General features: G+C 36.4%; 2 protein-coding genes across 2 annotated transcripts; one reads left to right on the top strand and one right to left on the bottom strand.

The window, feature by feature from the left end:
• Positions 1-2,185: 2,185 nt before the first annotated feature.
• Positions 2,186-12,389, top strand: LOC132164674 (uncharacterized). The gene is made up of 9 exons (XM_059575220.1): positions 2,186-2,647; positions 3,900-4,616; positions 6,383-6,478; positions 6,560-6,643; positions 7,361-7,595; positions 7,686-7,846; positions 10,816-11,094; positions 11,185-11,369; positions 11,819-12,389. The coding sequence occupies exons 1-8, from the start codon at positions 2,288-2,290 to the stop codon at positions 11,215-11,217; spliced, it is 1,965 nt and encodes a 654-aa protein (XP_059431203.1). The 5' UTR covers positions 2,186-2,287; the 3' UTR covers positions 11,218-11,369; positions 11,819-12,389.
• A 681-nt stretch (positions 12,390-13,070) lies between these two features.
• On the bottom strand, positions 13,071-17,608 carry LOC132163643 (chaperonin-like RbcX protein 2, chloroplastic). The gene is made up of 5 exons (XM_059574010.1): positions 16,850-17,608; positions 15,265-15,356; positions 13,974-14,031; positions 13,529-13,594; positions 13,071-13,411 (listed from the first exon to the last, which is right to left on the bottom strand). Exons 1-5 carry the CDS (start codon positions 17,186-17,188, stop codon positions 13,289-13,291), a joined length of 678 nt encoding a protein of 225 aa, XP_059429993.1. The 5' UTR covers positions 17,189-17,608; the 3' UTR covers positions 13,071-13,288.
• Between the last annotated feature and the right edge of the window lie 857 nt (positions 17,609-18,465).

The raw sequence follows: 18,465 nt of genomic DNA, 5'->3' as shown, positions 1-18,465 counted from the left end.
TTATAAGAAATTTCTTTCGATCTATTATAATAAGTTACAAGTGTCGTTCAACATCTTTAAATTTCTAAAAAATTAATATTTGAGTTTTTCACTTCTAAGTCCACGAGTCCTTAAGAAATTTTGCATAAGAAGATGCTTAATGACGTCAAAGAGCAGTAAGTTGATCTTTACTTGTTTGAAGACCTCCGTAATGTCATGTATCTTCTCTTATTGTTTTCCGAACTGAGAGGATGTCTTGAGACGTTTTGGATAAAAGGTCCGTGGCTAATATGGCATCTCGAAAATGGAGTAGGTGGATTCTTAGATTAGTATAATGACAATAAATGACTCTTAAAATATTAAAAAAAATATATGAGGGATGACACTTGCACTTATTATAGTAGGTTAAAGAAAATTTATTTCAAACCAGTTTGGAGGAAATTTGTGTCCATTATTGAAAAAAATGGTCCATGATTTTTTTATTTTTTATTTTATTTTTAATTTTTAAGTGCAAGTAGCCTCTTAATTAATTAAAAAAAAAGGGCTATCCTTGTTGGAGTTAAATTACATTTTAATTTTGAGAACATGGGCAAACTATATAAATGTTTTGGCCACATTGGAGCCACCTCCACAAAATAATAACTTTTAATTTTATATGGATAAGATTCCATTTGTTTCATTTTTTAACTATTTTTATTGCATTTGAAAAATATTTTCGGTCAAATATAAATTTTTTTTGTAAAATTATTTAAATAAATAAATAAACTATACATCATATTTTATTTTTCTTAAAATTATTTATTCTTATTAAAACGTAAAACATTTTTTGTTTATATATAGTTCCTTTCTTCAAACCCATATTCCTTAGTGAACACTTGTACCACGTCACCTCCTCTTCTGTCAACTTCAACCTCCACGGCTAGGGCGGAATCAAATTTTGCTTTGAAGGGCTCCATGTCCCTCATAATTTTAAAATTTTCCTTAAAATATATCATTTTTATAATTTTAACCCTTAAAAATTTAAAACTTTCCCACCAAAAATAGTTTTTTTTTTTTCTTCCTTTTTAGTAATTTTATTCCCTATATCACTATTTCTGGTTTCGACTCTGTCCACGACCTTTTCTCTATTACAACTCGTTTGTAGTACTCTGTTTATGCCATAATGCATTGAGTTTTATTAAGAAGGTTTTGAGAAACAAGAAATAATAAAGGTATGTAATGTATGTATGACAGTATGAGAACTTGGGTATATGAGTCTTAAGTCATTATTTATTATTTTACGAAATTCTCTGTTTCTGTCATGATTTCATCTCAATGATAATGAGTAGATCGATAGAAAAATTAGAATACAAACTTTGTGATTTTAAAATCATGATTTCCCATGATTTCGTGACTTTAAGACATAATTACTACCATGAAAAAGCAATACACTAAAATTAGAATAATGTTATACTACCACTACATTTTTATCCTGTTTCGCTGACGTGGTTACCGCCAATTAGCACTTTTTAATCATTATTTTTGAAGAAAATACTTGTCGTATTCATCTCATAAAACTATAGCAGTTTACATATGAGATTAGTGATTTTTGTTAACCAAATTCACACAGGTACATGGATAACGATCAATAGTGGTTAACAGTTAGTTGTTATTAATAACCGTCCACCTGTTTTGCTTTATGAGTAAGTGCATAAAGAGGGTGTTTGGCAAACTCCCTACTTTTACACGCACTGTGCACCTTTGGGTTGGCATCTCTTCATTAGGTACGACTTGAGGTTGAATAGACTGAGCCAATGAGTAATAGCCGGTTTGAAAAATAAAATGACATTTTATTCCTATTTTATCCCTTCGAAACACCTTACACAAATGATGAGTATTGGCTTTTTTTATCTTTCGTAAGGGCATAATTGTCTTTTAACAAAACTTGACTTGTCATATAGACGGTTAACCGTGATGAATTACAACGTGCTCAGATGTATCTGATGGAGGAACAGTATTGTGGGAAGTTGGAAAATGTACAATAAAAAATAATATTTTAAATAAAATAGATAATTTGTTAAAGTGTATATAAAAAAAAAGAAAATAGTTATTTTAATTTTTGTTTGAAAAAATAGTTTGACGCGACGCGACGCGACGGGAAGACATATTTGAATGTTTAGCGACATACATAATTAATTTATATCAACAAATAATGTAAGATCTCCGTAGAAAGTAGAAAGAATGTCAAAAAGTCAATGTTAAAAACTCAAAATCCCAATCATCTCTCCGCGTCATTCGCCTGAATTCTCTTCCTCCTGGGGCTCGCACCATGCCCACCTCAGCCACAGCCTCGTCGAGCTATCGGCGCGCCACGCCGGACCTGTTGGTACGGTTGGGATCGACGGACACGGAAGTCAAGCTGAGGGCGCTCAGGGAGGTCAAGAACCAGATCATCGGCAACCGCACCAAGAAGCTCTCCTTCCTCAAGCTCGGCGCCGTCCCTGCCGTGGCTGACGCGCTAGCCCAAGCTCAAGCACAAGCCCAAGCCCAGGACCAAGCCGAGCTCCTAGTCCAGTCGGCGGCAGTGCTCGGTAGCTTCGCCTGCGGCTTCGACGCTGGCGTCCGAGCCGTTCTCGACGCTGGTGCTTTCCCCAATCTCATCAACCTCCTCTCCTATCCCGATGAGAAGGTAATGAACATCAATTCAATCGGATTTTTTGTTTGGTTTCCGAAAAACGGATAGTATAGAGAATGCAAGAAAGTTTAGCAACAATTTAATACCTTGTTTCGTTCGATTCGATTGAAAGCCTCTTGGAAAATTCTCGTTTATGAGACCTGTTTGGTTGCTGGTAAAATGTGGCAGATGGAGGAAATAAATTTTGTACAATTCAGCTTTTAAGAAGCGAAATACTCGTCTAAAATAATCGAATAGTTGTAGTTAGGTTTTTGGTTTGAGTGCTGGTTTCTGTTTTCTAAGCCGTATCTGATAGCCGAACCTGAAGCTTTTCTTCATTTTGGTATATGCCATGAATTGCGGGTGATTAGAGTAATGGTAGATGGCTATTTTTCCTGCTTTGGTTTCTATTTCCCTTTGATGCCATACTTGATTGCTTGTGAAGGGATTGTTCCATGGACTTAGTTCTGTGTGTTGGGTGTAAGCGTGTGTGTTTGTGTGTGTGTGTGGGCATTAGATCTCAGCGCCCAAACTTCTATGACCGGGCATTCTCCATGAATTTGCCTTTTAACGCAAATTCCCTCAACATCCCTACCAATGTATCGTACCGGAGTAGATACTCCACATGCTAAAGTCCCCACGTAACGCTGTGTGTGGATGTTGTAGCTCAAAGTAGGGTGATGTTTCTCCTTGTAAGGTTGTAGTCATTTCATGTTGCTTGTCAATGCCTGATCTTTTCCACGAGTGTTGAGAACTTATTTTCCGCATCTGCATTGACAGTTTCTTTCACTCAAGGTTTGTATGTACTGCCTAAGGTGGTAGACATAGAAGTTTCCATATTTAAAATCAGCTGCACTAAAGCAATCCCTCTTCCTACTTTTCTTCCTTTATCTTCTATTTTTTCTTGTTAGATTTTAGGGTGGGGGTGATTGCGCCCCGCTGCTCTTTTAATGGATTTGAATTACTTTTCAAAAAAAAGAGTTCTTAGGGTGGGGGTGGGTGGAGGGGAGGATATACTGTTGTCTTTCCCTTCTTACAAAAACTTCATATTTGTTTAGATGCTTTTTAGCTTGTTCATCTACTCCTCTTTAATTATTTTAATCCATTACATACATAGAAGTGAGTACTCTGGTTTTACTCTTGCCATTCTTGCCCGAATTATTCTCAAAATTAGGCCTTGTTTATGATGTACCCTTTATTTTTTAGTGACTATTGTTCTGTCTGCTTCATTTTGAATGTCATTTGGATGACTTTGCTTTGTTTCCAGGTTGTGGATGCGGGTGCACGTTCCCTTAGAATGATTTATCAATCGAAACTGGCTCCAAAATATGATTTCCTTAAAGAGAAAAGCTTGGGATTTCTTCTTTCATTATTGAATAGTAAGAATGAAACTGTTACAGGATTAGGCGCAAGTATCATCATACATTCTTGTGAGACAGTTGCAGAGCAAAATGCTTTATGTCATCCTGGGGTATTGAAGAAGCTTAATAGCCTTCTTGAAGGTTCCTCAAGTCAGAAAGATGCTAGTTTAGAATCTCTAGCCACAATAATCAAGAACAATCCCGAAGCTGCTTCAAAGTTTGTCTCTGAATGCGGAAGAGCTTTGAGCTCTGTTATTGACTTGACTAAAGATAGGTATCCACGAACAAGGTTATTGGCCTGTATATGCTTAATTGTTATAAGGAACACCTCTCCTTGCTATCTGCAAGATATAGGCATTAAAACCAAATTGGTACACCTTTTACTTGAGCTTCTTGATGATCCTGGTCAACTTGGAGAGGACTCTCCGTTTGCTTTATCTAGTTTAATTGCACAAAAGGAGGATCTACAGAGACTAGCTTTTGAGGCAAATGCTATTGATAAACTGTACAACCACTTGCAAAAAGATTCATTACATCCCAGACGTTTCCAAGGAATATTGTTGGTATTGGCTGATCTATGCTCAAAATTGGAGAGCTGCCGGTCTAGGTTCCTGTCTCTAGAGGTCTGTTGCTAAAAAAAGATACACAAACATGTGCATTTAATTATTAATTGTTTGCCATGATATCATTATTATCTGTTCCTTTTTTGTATGCTTATTATTCTTAATCATGCTGTGGAGTCATCTTTTATGGTGAGTAATCTGGAACATGGGCATGGATTTCTGACTTCTCCACCTGTATAACATAATTTTTTTTAAAGAATATATATATATAGGCACAGGCGTGAGAAATTAGGGTTATGGAAATTAGTAGTTGGCTAAAGTTTGTGTTGATAGATTCTTCTGTCCATGTGTGCATATGGAATGAGTTCTTTTTTCCCTCACTGGGAAAAGTAAGTAAAATCTCAAATGCTTGAAGTGAGGAGGTCTGATGTTGTTCAATTTTGGACTTCTTAGCTTGTCAACTATGAATGTTGAACTGATCAAGTATTTGATATCTATGCCCGATTCTTTAATACCTCATTGTAAAAGAGTTTTGTTTTACGAGGAAACCTTCTTTTTCTTGAATGTTGTTACTACTGGATATCAAGTATTGGATATCTATGCCCGATTCTTTAATACATCATTGTAAAAGAGTTTTGTTTTACGAGGAAACGTTCTTTTTCTTGAATGTTGTTACTACTGGATTTAGTTGTTCTATCTTTTTCTTGGCTTTGGTAGATTTTACTTGATAAATCTAGTGGGCTTGCAAAATATATTCTAATGGTTTAGACATTTTAGAAGTTCTTACAACCCCATTATGCAACATGACTGCCATAATTGGGTGTAAGCCCCATCAACATTTTTTGTCATAATATCTGTTGATGTGGGTAATTTTTTCTTTTATTATGTTTTATATGCATCTTTTATCTGTTCTAAGCTACCAAGGTCAGTTTGGAAGCTACTGTAATATAGACGCCTGGATGATGGTTCCCTTGTGCTTAATGTGGTGTATTTGGCGGGAATGCAATGCGCGGAACTTTGAAGATCGTGAGAGCTTGGTGATAGAGTTAAAAGCTTTCATGTTCAAATCCCTCTATGTTTGGACAGCTGCTTACAATAGTCTTCTATTTTCTAATTTCCTATAGTTTGTGGATTTGTGTTCTTCTTCTCTCTGGTTGGGTGTCTCTCATAAATACTCCTTGTGTATTTGGGTTGCGCCCTTCTGCGTTTTCTAAGAAGATTGAATTACTTATAAAGAAAATTATTATGCTAGTGCATGAATTATTTAAGACTTTCAGCACACAGCTAAAATAGGAGGAAGCTCGACCATGCGGACAGCCTTTCTAGCTACTTGTCACTGTAAACTTTTCCACTAAAGCAACTTCTGAGCTGTATTTTCTTTACCTATGGATCGAAGTGTGTAGAGTGGTTTCATTGTATTATATCTTCTGGTGAACCTTTTCTTCTATTTACTTTTTTTCTTTTATTTTTTCTGGGTGCCAACCAAACTATTTGTTATGAATTGGAAGGGTGCCAACTTTGACCAGTAACAAAAACAGTTGACAAAGCTTTTGAATGGCAGTCGGACTTTCAACATGTTTGATTTCTATTGCTCATATATATTTCTTCTCGGTGCTAATGATTATATCTTCTTTAGTGTTGTTTCCCATACTCAAATGGTGCAAAGATATCACTTTTTATGTCTAAATGGGCAATTTAACCAAATTAGAGATTATATAAGTCCTAGACTTCGTAGATTTTTATGTGTATTTTACTAATTAGCAACTTGGTAATTGGTATTTTACCAATTATCACTATTTATGACTAATATATCCTCATGAATACAGATGTTGGACTTGGTAACTCATGCACTAACTCATGATAATGCTGATGTACGTGCTGCAGCTTGCATTTGCTTAAAAAGTGTCTCTAGGTCAATCAAGGTTTGTGCTACCAATTTTTAGTTCATGATACCTAATTTCTGATAATCACAGCTAGACATTTGCTAATAAAACATCATTCAGACTTTGAGTGCAGGTCGTTTTATGAATGAAATGATTGTTACTCAGTTGGTTCAGCTTTTACATGATCCTTCTACTTCTGTCCAGGTATGCTAGCTTATTATACTGATGATCATTCTTCTTCACTCAGTAGGCTTATTTATTTTCAACAATAATTGAAGTTTATTAAATTTACACATTATTAGAAGCTGCTTATGAACTTTACTATTGTTGGGAATGTGGAGTTACTTAGTTATGTGCATTGGGAGCCTAATTGAGTGGACCTTTTTCTGATCATGATCTTAGCATCTGCATATCCTTAACATTTATGGAAATATTTTGAGGATCTACTTCTAAGCTCTTCAGTCATTTATCTCATATTTTCTTGTCATGAATCTGGTGTTTGGAAGGCAGAACAAAATTCCTTTAGTTGTGAGATGCCAATTGCATGTTTTGAATGCTATTTGGTGTTCTTTTGGAAGTCAAAAACTCATAAAAAAACACAAAAGGTATGATTCATAGAATCAATTCTTATGTAGAAGCTCTAACTTGTTAGAAACATTAAAGCCTGTCTGTTATTTACAGCCATCCATGTGTGCTTGTATTCCAGTCCTATTTGAACTGAACATTATTCATTACGAAAACACTTATAGTGGGATTACCATCTATGAATTGGAAAATCCTTTTTCAACACATGGATTACCTATGAACGTGCTTCTCCACTTAAAAAAAAAAAGTGCTTCCCTTGTGCAGATATGACCTTATAAGTAATTATGATTTTAGCAAGTGTTTCTAGCAACTCTCCCTTGAATACCTTATTTTCAGGTTGCAGCTCTGGGTGCTGTTAGCAACATTGTGGTTGATTTTGCAACACACAAGTCTCTGATTGTAAAATGTGGAGGTCTGAAGGTGCTTGTACAATTATCAAAATCAATGGATGCAACTCTAAGGTTAAACGCTTTGTGGGCTTTGAAGAACTTGATGTTCCTCGCAGACAACGTGTGTAAAGAAGGCATTCTTTTGGAGCTCACCATACCATTATTATCAAGCCTTATATGTGGTAATGATCGAACTCTGTTTGTGACAATTGTTCAAATTCTTACTATAGCGAGGGTGTATAAACCACTGTTTCATTGCATCTACTCTGCAGACCCTGAGCCCTCTGTCCAAGAGCAAGCTCTGGCCCTTGTTCGCAATCTTGTTGATGGATGTATAAACTCAGTTGAGTATGTGTTCGCTGAAGATGGCATCTTATTGGATGCTATTGGAAGGCAATTGCGGAGTGCTTCAAAAGCTGAAATTGGGATACAGGTTAGAATTCTTTAATAGAGGGAAGGTTTGAAAAGTAATGTTTTGAACTTATGAATTTTTTTTTTTAAAACTTATCAAAATGTTTTGCACTAGCTATTATTAGAATGATATTTTAAGAGCGTTATGTATTGATTTGGTATCGACCTTTTGTGACTTGTTGTGGCTACCAATCTAAATTGTGATGTGATTCCTATTTGCTGATACATTTATAACATAACTTGGTGGACATTTTTGGTAACTTGCTTTAGGTGTGCCCTTTAAGATGGCAAAAATTGATCTTGGTGTAACTGGGAGATGATATAATCGCCATCTTTGGCTCATTCATATTGACATCTTGCGAGCTGATGGTTGTTAAAGATGTTTGGTGGCCTTTGGGTTCTTGGAAGTGGACGACCAATTATTTGCTTTGGTTGTGGAAGTAGCCAGATATCTTTACTTGGTCCTGACCTTTTTCATATTTAGAAGTAAAATACGAAGTGGAAGACCAATTTATGCCTGGGAATCACTGGTGGAGCCAACAGGGGCAAGAGGGGGCAAGTGACCGCTCTGCCCACCTGCTGCACGACCTCCTACCACTACCTACAGCCACTATAAACCAATACTTCACCCTAGGTTTTGGGGAGGAAGACTAAACTGGGTGTAAGATAGACTCTTGAAACTTCAGTCTTGCCCAACCACTGGTGGAGCAACCAAAAAGTTTGAAAAAATTCTAAGGAGAAGTAAGCATTTCCTCTATGTAAGGAATGGAATTCACCCCAAGGAAATGAAGATATGGGCGGTCTCCTCCCTTTTGTCCCTTCGCTCTCTCCACCATCTGACCGCCCATCCCTCCAATCAGTTTCTCTTCTTCTCTCTCTATCTAGACTCTTCTGTCATGTTCCACAGCCTGTGTCACCCAGTCTCTTGCTCTCCCTCTTTCTCACTCTTTTTCACGTCTCATTCTACCAACTCACTGCCAGCTTTGTTTGCCAGCCCATAAATGGCTGGAAAGCAGCCTTGCCAACCTTTACTTCTATAAAAGAAGGGCCCTGGCTCTTTAGCTTGAACGTGTGGAGATTATAGGAGATGTAAGTAGTCTGTGTCAGAGGAAGAATAGTGCTGTGGGGGTGTTTGTTAAACAACACCCCACCACACCGCACTGTTCATGGATAAAAAAAATAAAAAAATAATGATTGATATGGGAAAATGAAAAAGTAGTATTGGAAAGTAAAAAATTTTGTTTTGTAGTGATTTTTTTAGTTGAATAGTAATAAAAAGTAAATGATGTGATATAAAAAGTAAATGATTTGATATAAAAATAAGAATGTTTTTTTTTGGAAAAAATGAAGTGAATAGTGTGGTGGAATGTGGGGGAATGTGAGGGAGTTTAACAAACAAGGCCTGTGTGTCACGGCTTTAGAGAGAAGAGTGAAGAGAGTAAAGTGCGAGAGTTTCTCAAGGTGCCCTGTGTTTTTTTTTGGGGGCTTTTTAAGAATTTGTTTTATAGTGCTTTTGTGAGAACTAGTTAAGTGTGTATTGGTATTTGTGGTGTGAGCGTTGAGTTTTTCTTGTGTGCATCAATGTATGTTGTATTTATGTGTTAGTGTTTCAATAAAAGTTGTCTAAAATAGAAAGGGATGGTCCACGTATGCACATGGGTGCACTAAGGAAGACCTTATATTTAACTGCGTGCTTATTCTCACATAATTTCTAACTAGCAGATGCTTTGTAGCTAAGTGAGAAGATCTCTTGGTCTAAAATTAAGAGGATCCTCCCCTCCCCCTCCCCCCAACAAATTCTAAAATTAATAGACTCAATTCACACCCCCCCCTCCTCCCCCCGCGGTGAACCAAAATCTTAGCTCCGCCACTTCTGGGAATGATGTGGGGTGTTGCCATGCTACATGTCCCTCTATTGAATTAATGTTATTCTAAATTTAGTCAATCCACTATTAATTTGGTTTTAACGATATCCTCAAATGAGACGATGTCAATTACTGCAAATATAACACAAATTCTGGGAAAAAAGTGAAGAGAATCCAAATTCTATTGTGAATTTTGTGCGGAACTTTCCTAGTGGAGTAGGTGGTGGAATGAGATCTGTCTGGATGAAGAAAGTGTCTGCTGACTGCTGATTGCAATATGTTTGGATCGCCTTTCCAGAAAGATTGTTCTTCACCTATTGGGGTTCTCAGATTTGGATCTAATTGCTCAGTAGGAAAATAGTTATATTTAAGGCAAAATGATTGTGATTTGATGCTGTAGCTTACATTAAATATAATTTGTCGAAGTCAAAGAAAGTATTTAGGAGATTTTATTACTCTGAAAAAAATTAAGGCCTGTTAGATTGTCTCATGGAATTTGAATAGCACCATTTTTTTTTTTTTGTGGCAGTTCATCCACAATCATCATCTTGAACGATTTTAGGAGTTCAGGGAATTGTTTTGTTCATGCTAATGGCTTTGTGCATTAGATGCTGGACAAAATATGAATGAGCCCACTCTGTACTTTAGAATTGAAGGATTCGTTGTCAAGTTTTTACATACAAGGAAACTGAACACATACAGTATATATGATAAGTATGCTTTCAAATATTTCCATATGCGCATTTCAATTTATTAAAAATATATGACGAAACAGTAAGATGAATTTTATAACCCCTTATAATAAGTTTCTAACACAATCTAGCACCTGTGCCTTTTCTTATCTAGCCTGTGTAATATAGTTTCAACATTGACACTCCAGGGATTCTAATGGGCATGGGCAACATAGCGTGCACGGCTGTTCCCTTTGTCACTGTTATAACAAGGTTTACATGTAGTATTTATTTATAAAAAAAAGGTTTACATTTAGTATTACCAATATTGGGAGCTTTTGGTAATTTGTTGTTATTATCAACTATTATTATTGCTGTTATTATTATGATTGTTGTTGTTATCATCATCATCATTATCCTCATTATTATAGCTCTGCCATAATTTTTTCATTCAGGGAATGTATGTTCTCGGCAATATTGCAAGTGGGAATGAGTTTCATAAGGAAGCAGTAATGCATCAACTCCTTCCACAGGTGAACGATGGGGACCGTTCTTTTATACTCAAGTTTTTGCAGAATAATGACAGCCAGTTACGCACGGCAGCCATCTGGACCATAATAAATCTCACTTTTCCATCAAGCCCTGGTGCATCGAGTCGGGTTGTAAAATTACGGAATGCTGACATAGTTTCTCAATTAAAGACGATGGCCAAAGATCCCTGTGTGGATGTACAGGTCGTTTATTCTATATCTCAAATTGAATGGTTTTTTGTTGTCTTTTGTTATCCGTTTGCTAAACCATACCTGATCCCTCATCTGGCACAGCTCCGTGTAAGAACAGCACTAGGGCAATTATGACTTTTGGTGCCAGCTCAACATGATCACTCTTGCTCATTTTTCCCCAATCCCTGGAAATCCAAGCGAAGAAAAGGAATATCGGTGCAGTTTGGTTTTTTCACCTTTTCCTCAAGCTATGGTCCAGCCATCCATAAACTGCCTGCAAAAACGTGGTATGCTTCATTCAAGGTCTATAATAACTTTATATATGGACACAAAATTGGGTTTTTATTTTTTTATTTTTTATTAATACCTCATTATGATAGTCAGAATAAGAATTGTTTGTAGCTCTTCATTAGTTTTGGAAAAAAAATTCATAAGGCCATAGCAGTTGATATTTATTATGGTAAAGATAATGAAATAATGCTATGTTATATTTTGGCTTAAGCTCAAGATGTGAAGGGTGTGTATAGAACTGACAATTTTACTTCAAGCATGTGGTTGAGATTGTATTTGTTAGTTTTTTCTTTTTTACCCATTTTCTATTTAACTTTACGTTGTATTTACCTGATCACTACATCTTCCTGTTACAGTTTTACCTTTCAGAATGATGCCTGCCAAGATTGTAATTGCAGTTCCTAACGAGTCAAATTGGTGTTTCTCTTGTTATGTTCTTTTGCAGGTGCGACGCATTGCTTTCAGATTTTTCCGGAGCAGCGTGAGAGCTTTCTCATTTTTGTAGGTGCTCCTGACCAAATAGCCTTTTCATTACCATGATATATACATTCTGTATCCATTTCTTTGTATTTATCGAATGATCCAGTCTTGAAGAGTGTACGATATGACTCCTACATATTGTAGGCTAGTATGTCTGCAATTTGTTCATTTTTGATGCCTTTGTGGAAGCAAAGCACAATGGGGCAACTGAATATGGATGCCTTGATGCTGCTATGATTAGGGCAGAATCACTTGTGCTACAGAAGCTTTATTTCCAAGCTAACACGGCCGACTCATTGTTTGGCTGACCACTCTATGCGTGGTGAAGGTTCCTTTAGTCAGCCATGGAACAGAAGTCATATAGGTTTGTTATTGTTCTGATAATGCACTTGAAGGTTGTCTTATGTTAGGGTATTTGGTCAGCCCAATGTTGTTTTATATTTTTGTTAAACATTCAAGGGGATTAAGATTAGTTTCCATGTATATGAAGGCGGGTGCTCTAGGGGATTCAAAAGTTTTTTCCCCTTTTTTAGGTTGCTTCAGCCATCACAGCAGGAGATATCACTTATCCATGAATCTGAGTTGAGGAACATTACGTCCATAAGGGCAATGACCCACAGATATAGTTACCACTATATTAAAAGCAACAGTCAAAAGTAATTGTACTTTGTTCCTCCACATTTCTATTTGAAAGTCACAAATTCCAATTAAAAACAAAAATTCTTAGTATTATCTGATAATATGTAAAATAAATAATGTTGTACCAGCCTCGGCACATTTTGATTTCGCTTTTTCAAAATTGCAGTCTAACCTAGCACGTGATAGGAATATTTCAAGATGCCCTTGTTCAAGGTTGATGAATATTATTTTTTTGGTTGCAAGGGCACTTCTTTTCTTTTTTTTTTCTTTTTTCTTCTTTTTTCTTTCTCTGATTATCAAATAGACAAAATAACAAAACAAACAAACACCCACCCAAAAAGGAGAGGGAGGAGTGCTAACTAGCGAGGATTGATATGACTAATAGACACATCGTAACAGTAATGAAAATACTGTCATTTTGATTAGTGGAGACAGCCCATCTAGCTGGGTTGATGTGCAGGCTAGTTAGCACCACGGTGAAACGACCAAACTAGATTTGAAGCACCGAATTTATTGATTTTCAGACAACATTGAAAGCTGCTAAGTAAAATGAGCACAATATCTACAGCAGCTTGAGAGAAAATCAGAAAACTAGGTTTGTGATTTTGCTTCAAGCTCTCTAAATTGCTGGATGGTATTCATATATACAATGTACCGAATATGACATCTTATTAGTTTTGTGGAAAATAATATAGAAGACCTCATGGGACCTTGATAAGAAAGCAAAAATATACCTAGACTAGGAACAACAACATGGGGGGAAAAGAATGACCAAGGCGTATCAAGTAGCAAGTAGTCAGCCAATCTTCTCTGTGTTTGAGTCATCGGACGGCCATATCACAGTCTCCATGAGACGTTCGCGCATCAACTCCAAGTTTTCATCCGAGATCTCTTGATATATTTCAGCATGATTACATTTCTACATCACAAATGACAGGGAAAGAAGGGTTTCCATATTGTTTAAATTCTTTTGTAAGTTGTATGAACTTTGCAGGTTAGAGAAAAATAACTCAGAAATTTTTTCAAATTCCCATACCTTGACCCATTTACCATATAGGTGAAGCCGTGTTACCATCACTCTCTCTGCGAGCTCATGCTTCTCCTGTCATTAGAAAATGTTGTATATGAGTTCATAACCATCATTCATAGCAAAGGGGAGGAGGGTGATGTGGTGAAGACCTACCCCTTGTGTCTAACGTGCCCCTCACGGAGGAGCAGAGGAGTTAAGGGGTGGCAGCCACCGCTCATGGAGGTTGCAAACTCAGAACATCAAAACTTGATATTTTGGACAAAATATACTCCATTTGTTCACCAAGACAAATAAGGGATGGAAGAAAAATGTAACAAAATTTTATTATTGCATTTTCGTTTGTGAATATCCAAGAAATGACCCCAACAACATTAAATGGTTTTATTTAGGTACACTAAAGAGGATAATTTCCTTTGTCATGTCCAATATAAAATCTGAAATGAAAAACTACCTTTCCAAGGCTACGGATGAACCTTTTTCCATCACCAGGCTTGTTTGTTGCGACAAAACTGTCCAAATGAAGAAAGAAACAAGATTTAGATAAAAGAATAATTACCACAACGTATATATGTTTAAACATAAAGATTAATGGAAGTTTCTTGATGTCATTAACCTAGGTAAGGTTATCTGAAAGGACAAGGTTGAGTTGACCAGAACTCCAGTCAAGTTTTTGCCCCCACAAACACCTCCGATCACATGTGCAAGCCCAGAACTGAAATAAGGGGTTCCTAAAATTTGTGCACACATAGAGAGAATCGCCTACATAGTCCACCAAGAACACATTAATATACATGCTTAGACACCATTCCAATCTAAAAGCTTAAGCTAATGGGTTTGGGCTACTTACGCATATTAACTACTCACTTTGTTAAATTTTCCTCAATGTGAGACTTAAAACTCACATGTGCACTCACAAATCATAATAAATCTCCTCTTCACATGTGAGTTTCTTCTATATTGACATAACTCCTCCTCATGTGTGAGTTGTTTACAAATCCAAGAATGTCACGCATACAAGAATTGCACCAATTGCAGGCCACCAAACACAACTTTGCTCCAAAAGCCATTCATACTCTTTATCAGAGCCAAACCAAACACGTCAAAGACCAATATACTTATTTTAAGTGGAAGCTGAACTATAGCTCTGATACCAATTTGTTAGGAACAGAATCACCTATGGAGTTCACCAAGAACACATTAATATACATGTTTGGACACTATTCCAACTAAAACCTTAAGGTTCACTTACACAAATTAACTACTCACTTTGTTTATTTTTCTTCAATGTGAGACGCAACATTCACATGTACACTCACAATACAAGGTTTGAATACCATGCTAGAGCATCAAAACCAAAAGCTTGACTTATTAGTTGGAGAGACCAACTAGTAACGTAAACCAATATCAAGCTCAACAGCAAACCAATTTGGATTTCTTTAACAGATTTAATGCAAATTTAATCAGCTTGAGCAGCTAAGAGCAATTTTTTCAATCCCTGGTTATAAAGTTACAAAATGTATTCACAAAAGAAAATGGCTGCGTCCATATGGTGCTTTCAGATGATTCAAAATAACTCCCAATTCTAGTTGATCCACAAGTTCATAATAAATCAAAAGGCTCAATAATTTTCTCAAGCCTATCAGTTAGAAGGCACATCAGGTGTCACCACAGTTTGTTAAAACCATCAGCAATGGATAAAAAGCAGGAAAATTGTATAGAATGAGGTTGAAGATCCCACTTACTCGTAAAACCACCTATATTGCGTCGGATTCATCTCATACAGCTGGTTAAGAACAGTCCTCACAGCCTTGTATGTGAAATAGTTGAGAAGTTGCTGCAGACAAACATTTTGTTAGCTATATTCCTATCAGGTTGTGCTCCTTTGCGCTTTCAATTGAATTACTTACTAAAAAAAAATTCCTATCTATCAGGTTACGGTTTTTATAATGAACAGACAAAACTAACATGACGGTTGACAGAAGGCATAAATAATTACATGTCCTTAAACGGGTAGTAAAAGCTAACACTTGTATTCTTCAAGTAGGGATACAAAATGATCACTATTTCCTTAAACAGTTAATAAAAGACATCCTTAGCAATGGCATCTATTACCATATTATGCATTTCCATGATAAGTTTGTGTTGCAATTATGATTAATAATTTATATTCAAAACAAAGTTCAGATAGTTTGGAACTCATACAGATACCACCAGATTTCAAAAATGATCATGCCCCAATCCTTAAATCAAGAAAAGTCTCCCAAACTAAAGATTACATTCAGCTTGATAGGTGTTGATTCGCAGATTACCAAAGGATAAAAAGAAAGGTTGATCTAAGAAATCAGAAACTAAGGTTAAAGGCAAGATTCATATAGAAGGCTATATCAAATAAGCACTGGTATTGTGACGTGCGTGATATATTAATGCTTATTGTATCCGGACAGGTTAACAATAAAGCAGAAGCTGCTGTTAAATCTCATCCTTAGGAGTATATATATTAGGGGAAAATAAAGCAACTTCAATCAAACCTTTGAGGTGATTGATAATTCCATCTAGAAATTCTAATTTCTTCACTGCACAGCTTCTGGCTTTTTTGATCCAACATTACATGCTTCATTGCAAAACCATGACATGCTTATTGTGATCCATAGCTCAAGTTCTAACTCATGGAGCTACCAACAAGTTGGAACTTCTATGACTCTTTAAAAATAATGAATTACATTCTAACATTTTTTTGAAAGATTGAAATGTTCTAGAAAGTGAATTTTTTTGTCTTTACGATGTCCAGACCCATCAACTTAGTCAATTAAATTTTCGGATGAACAACTGGAGGACCAACGTCCAACTGTTAATGCATCCATATAATGCTGCAACATTACTATTCTCTTACCGCATCAAGATGGCTCTGTGTCTCTGTGCCTTGCCACAATCTCTTACTTAATTAAATGACCAGCTTAAACTTTTGGAAGAAAGTCTTAACTTTAAACCTTATCTCCGTTATTTATTATTTTTCTATCAGCTTAAGCTTTCTAGACAAGACATGCATACAAGGAAACAACAGACAGGACCAAAACGGAAAGCATTCTCTGAAGTTAATCATTCAAATAGCTATGTTGAATTTCTTCAAAAATCTTGAAGAAATCATCAATGGAAGTACCTCTTGAATTAGATATCCCATACTCAACCATTAAATACAAAGGGAATGCAATATTTCACTAATGGACTCTAGAAACCAAAACAGCAATAGTTGATCACATCATATAAGCAAAAAGTTGTGTGAGACACAAAGTTCATCCAATAATTCAAATCTAGAACCAATTTTCTCACCGTTTTAACATCCTCAAAACTCTCATCATACTGTCCCGCAAGCTCGCTGACGATCACGAATCTCCGATCCTTACGCTGCTTCCTCGAACTCCGGTGAACGATACTTGAAAGCGCTTTCCTTGAGAGCCGCAACTCGCGCCCAGAATTAATGAATGAACTGCTCAACTCCACGGACCCTGGCTTCCTAAAATGCTTCCTCGCCATTGAACTCCTATGCAAAACCAAATCTCCACCACTCTTGAAGTTCATATTAGTTGAAGGCAGTGCATCCAAACACAAACATGGGCTAGTATGCGAGTCCACCACCGATGAAGCCACAACAGATAGAGCCCCTACCATTCTCCCAGTCTTTCTCTCAAACACCCACAAACTAAGCTTAAAATCGACCTTCCAGAAATATACCCAAATCACAGTTATCCCTGATATTCAATCTTGGAAGGTTTAATTCAAGAAATAAGAGATACCCACCAAGGAACACCAAGAAAGTGCTAGTGGGTGTCCAAGAAAACAGGAGATTAGCAATTGTAGTCAGAGATTCCTGGAGGGAAGAAAATGAATCTTAAAAGGCACAGGAACGTGTTCAGGAGAAAGATATAAGATTTTGTGTGCAAGGAAAGTGTGAGGAAAATGGTAGATTTGGAAGGTGTGTGAAGTTTGAACAACCTTAACCAGACAAAAATCTGAGGTCTTAAATTCTCCACCCACCCAAAAGGCTTAGGATTCAAATCGAAGTACTTTTTAGCTTCTTTTCGTGCAAAATTTTTCTAGTATCTAGTTTCTGCCCACCTGGACGGTTCCCGATTTGGTGGTGTCTTGCCACGTGGGAGAGAATCTTGTCGGTGTGATACAATACGAGCGTGTTGAAATTGTTCAGCGTGTTTGAAGTTTGAACGGTTTTACCGGAGCGAATGGGAATGGGTCATTCAATGCCTACTCGCAATAATCTCGTCTGGGGAACACAATTCCAACTTTGCTGGAGGCAACATAGACGGACGGACTGGCGGCCTTGGGTAATTTTCTAAGATTATGGAAACCACGTGTCTGGAGAATAAAACGTAAACAAAGATAAGAGTGAATATAACTCATATATCATGATGGATTCAAGCCCATATTTATTCTCTTCCGACAAATCATGTTTGATTTAGCAAGTTTTAAGAAATATAGGAAAGAAAAATTGTAGAAGGAATAATATTTTGATTCAAGTAAAAAATAAAGCTATAATGTAATTTTTCAAAGGAATTAAAGAATTTTATTACACGCTCTATGCAAATGCGTGAGAATAGGATTCCAATTTCCTGGGAAAGCTTGTGGGTGAGTTTTAGATTCTACTACTTTTACTTGCTTGCAAGCCACATATTCCGCTACATTACATAATACACACAACGCTCTTTCAAGTTTCTAGCTTTGAAGTTTGAATGCAGCAAGCAAACTCTAATGGATTTATTTTTTTTATTTTTTGCTTTTTTTGAACAAATTCAAATGGAAGTTGGGAGGTCCAAATTTTTATGGCCTTTCAATTATTGGTATTAATGACGAGCATTTATTATTTCAAATGAATTAGAGATGATCCAAATTCTTGCTTAAGTGGGTATTTGCATCAAAACATTGTAGGTGTT

This window comes from Corylus avellana, chromosome ca10, assembly GCF_901000735.1.
Source record: "Corylus avellana chromosome ca10, CavTom2PMs-1.0".
NCBI lineage: Eukaryota > Viridiplantae > Streptophyta > Magnoliopsida > Fagales > Betulaceae > Corylus > Corylus avellana.
This window is presented reverse-complemented; position numbering and strand designations above follow the sequence as displayed.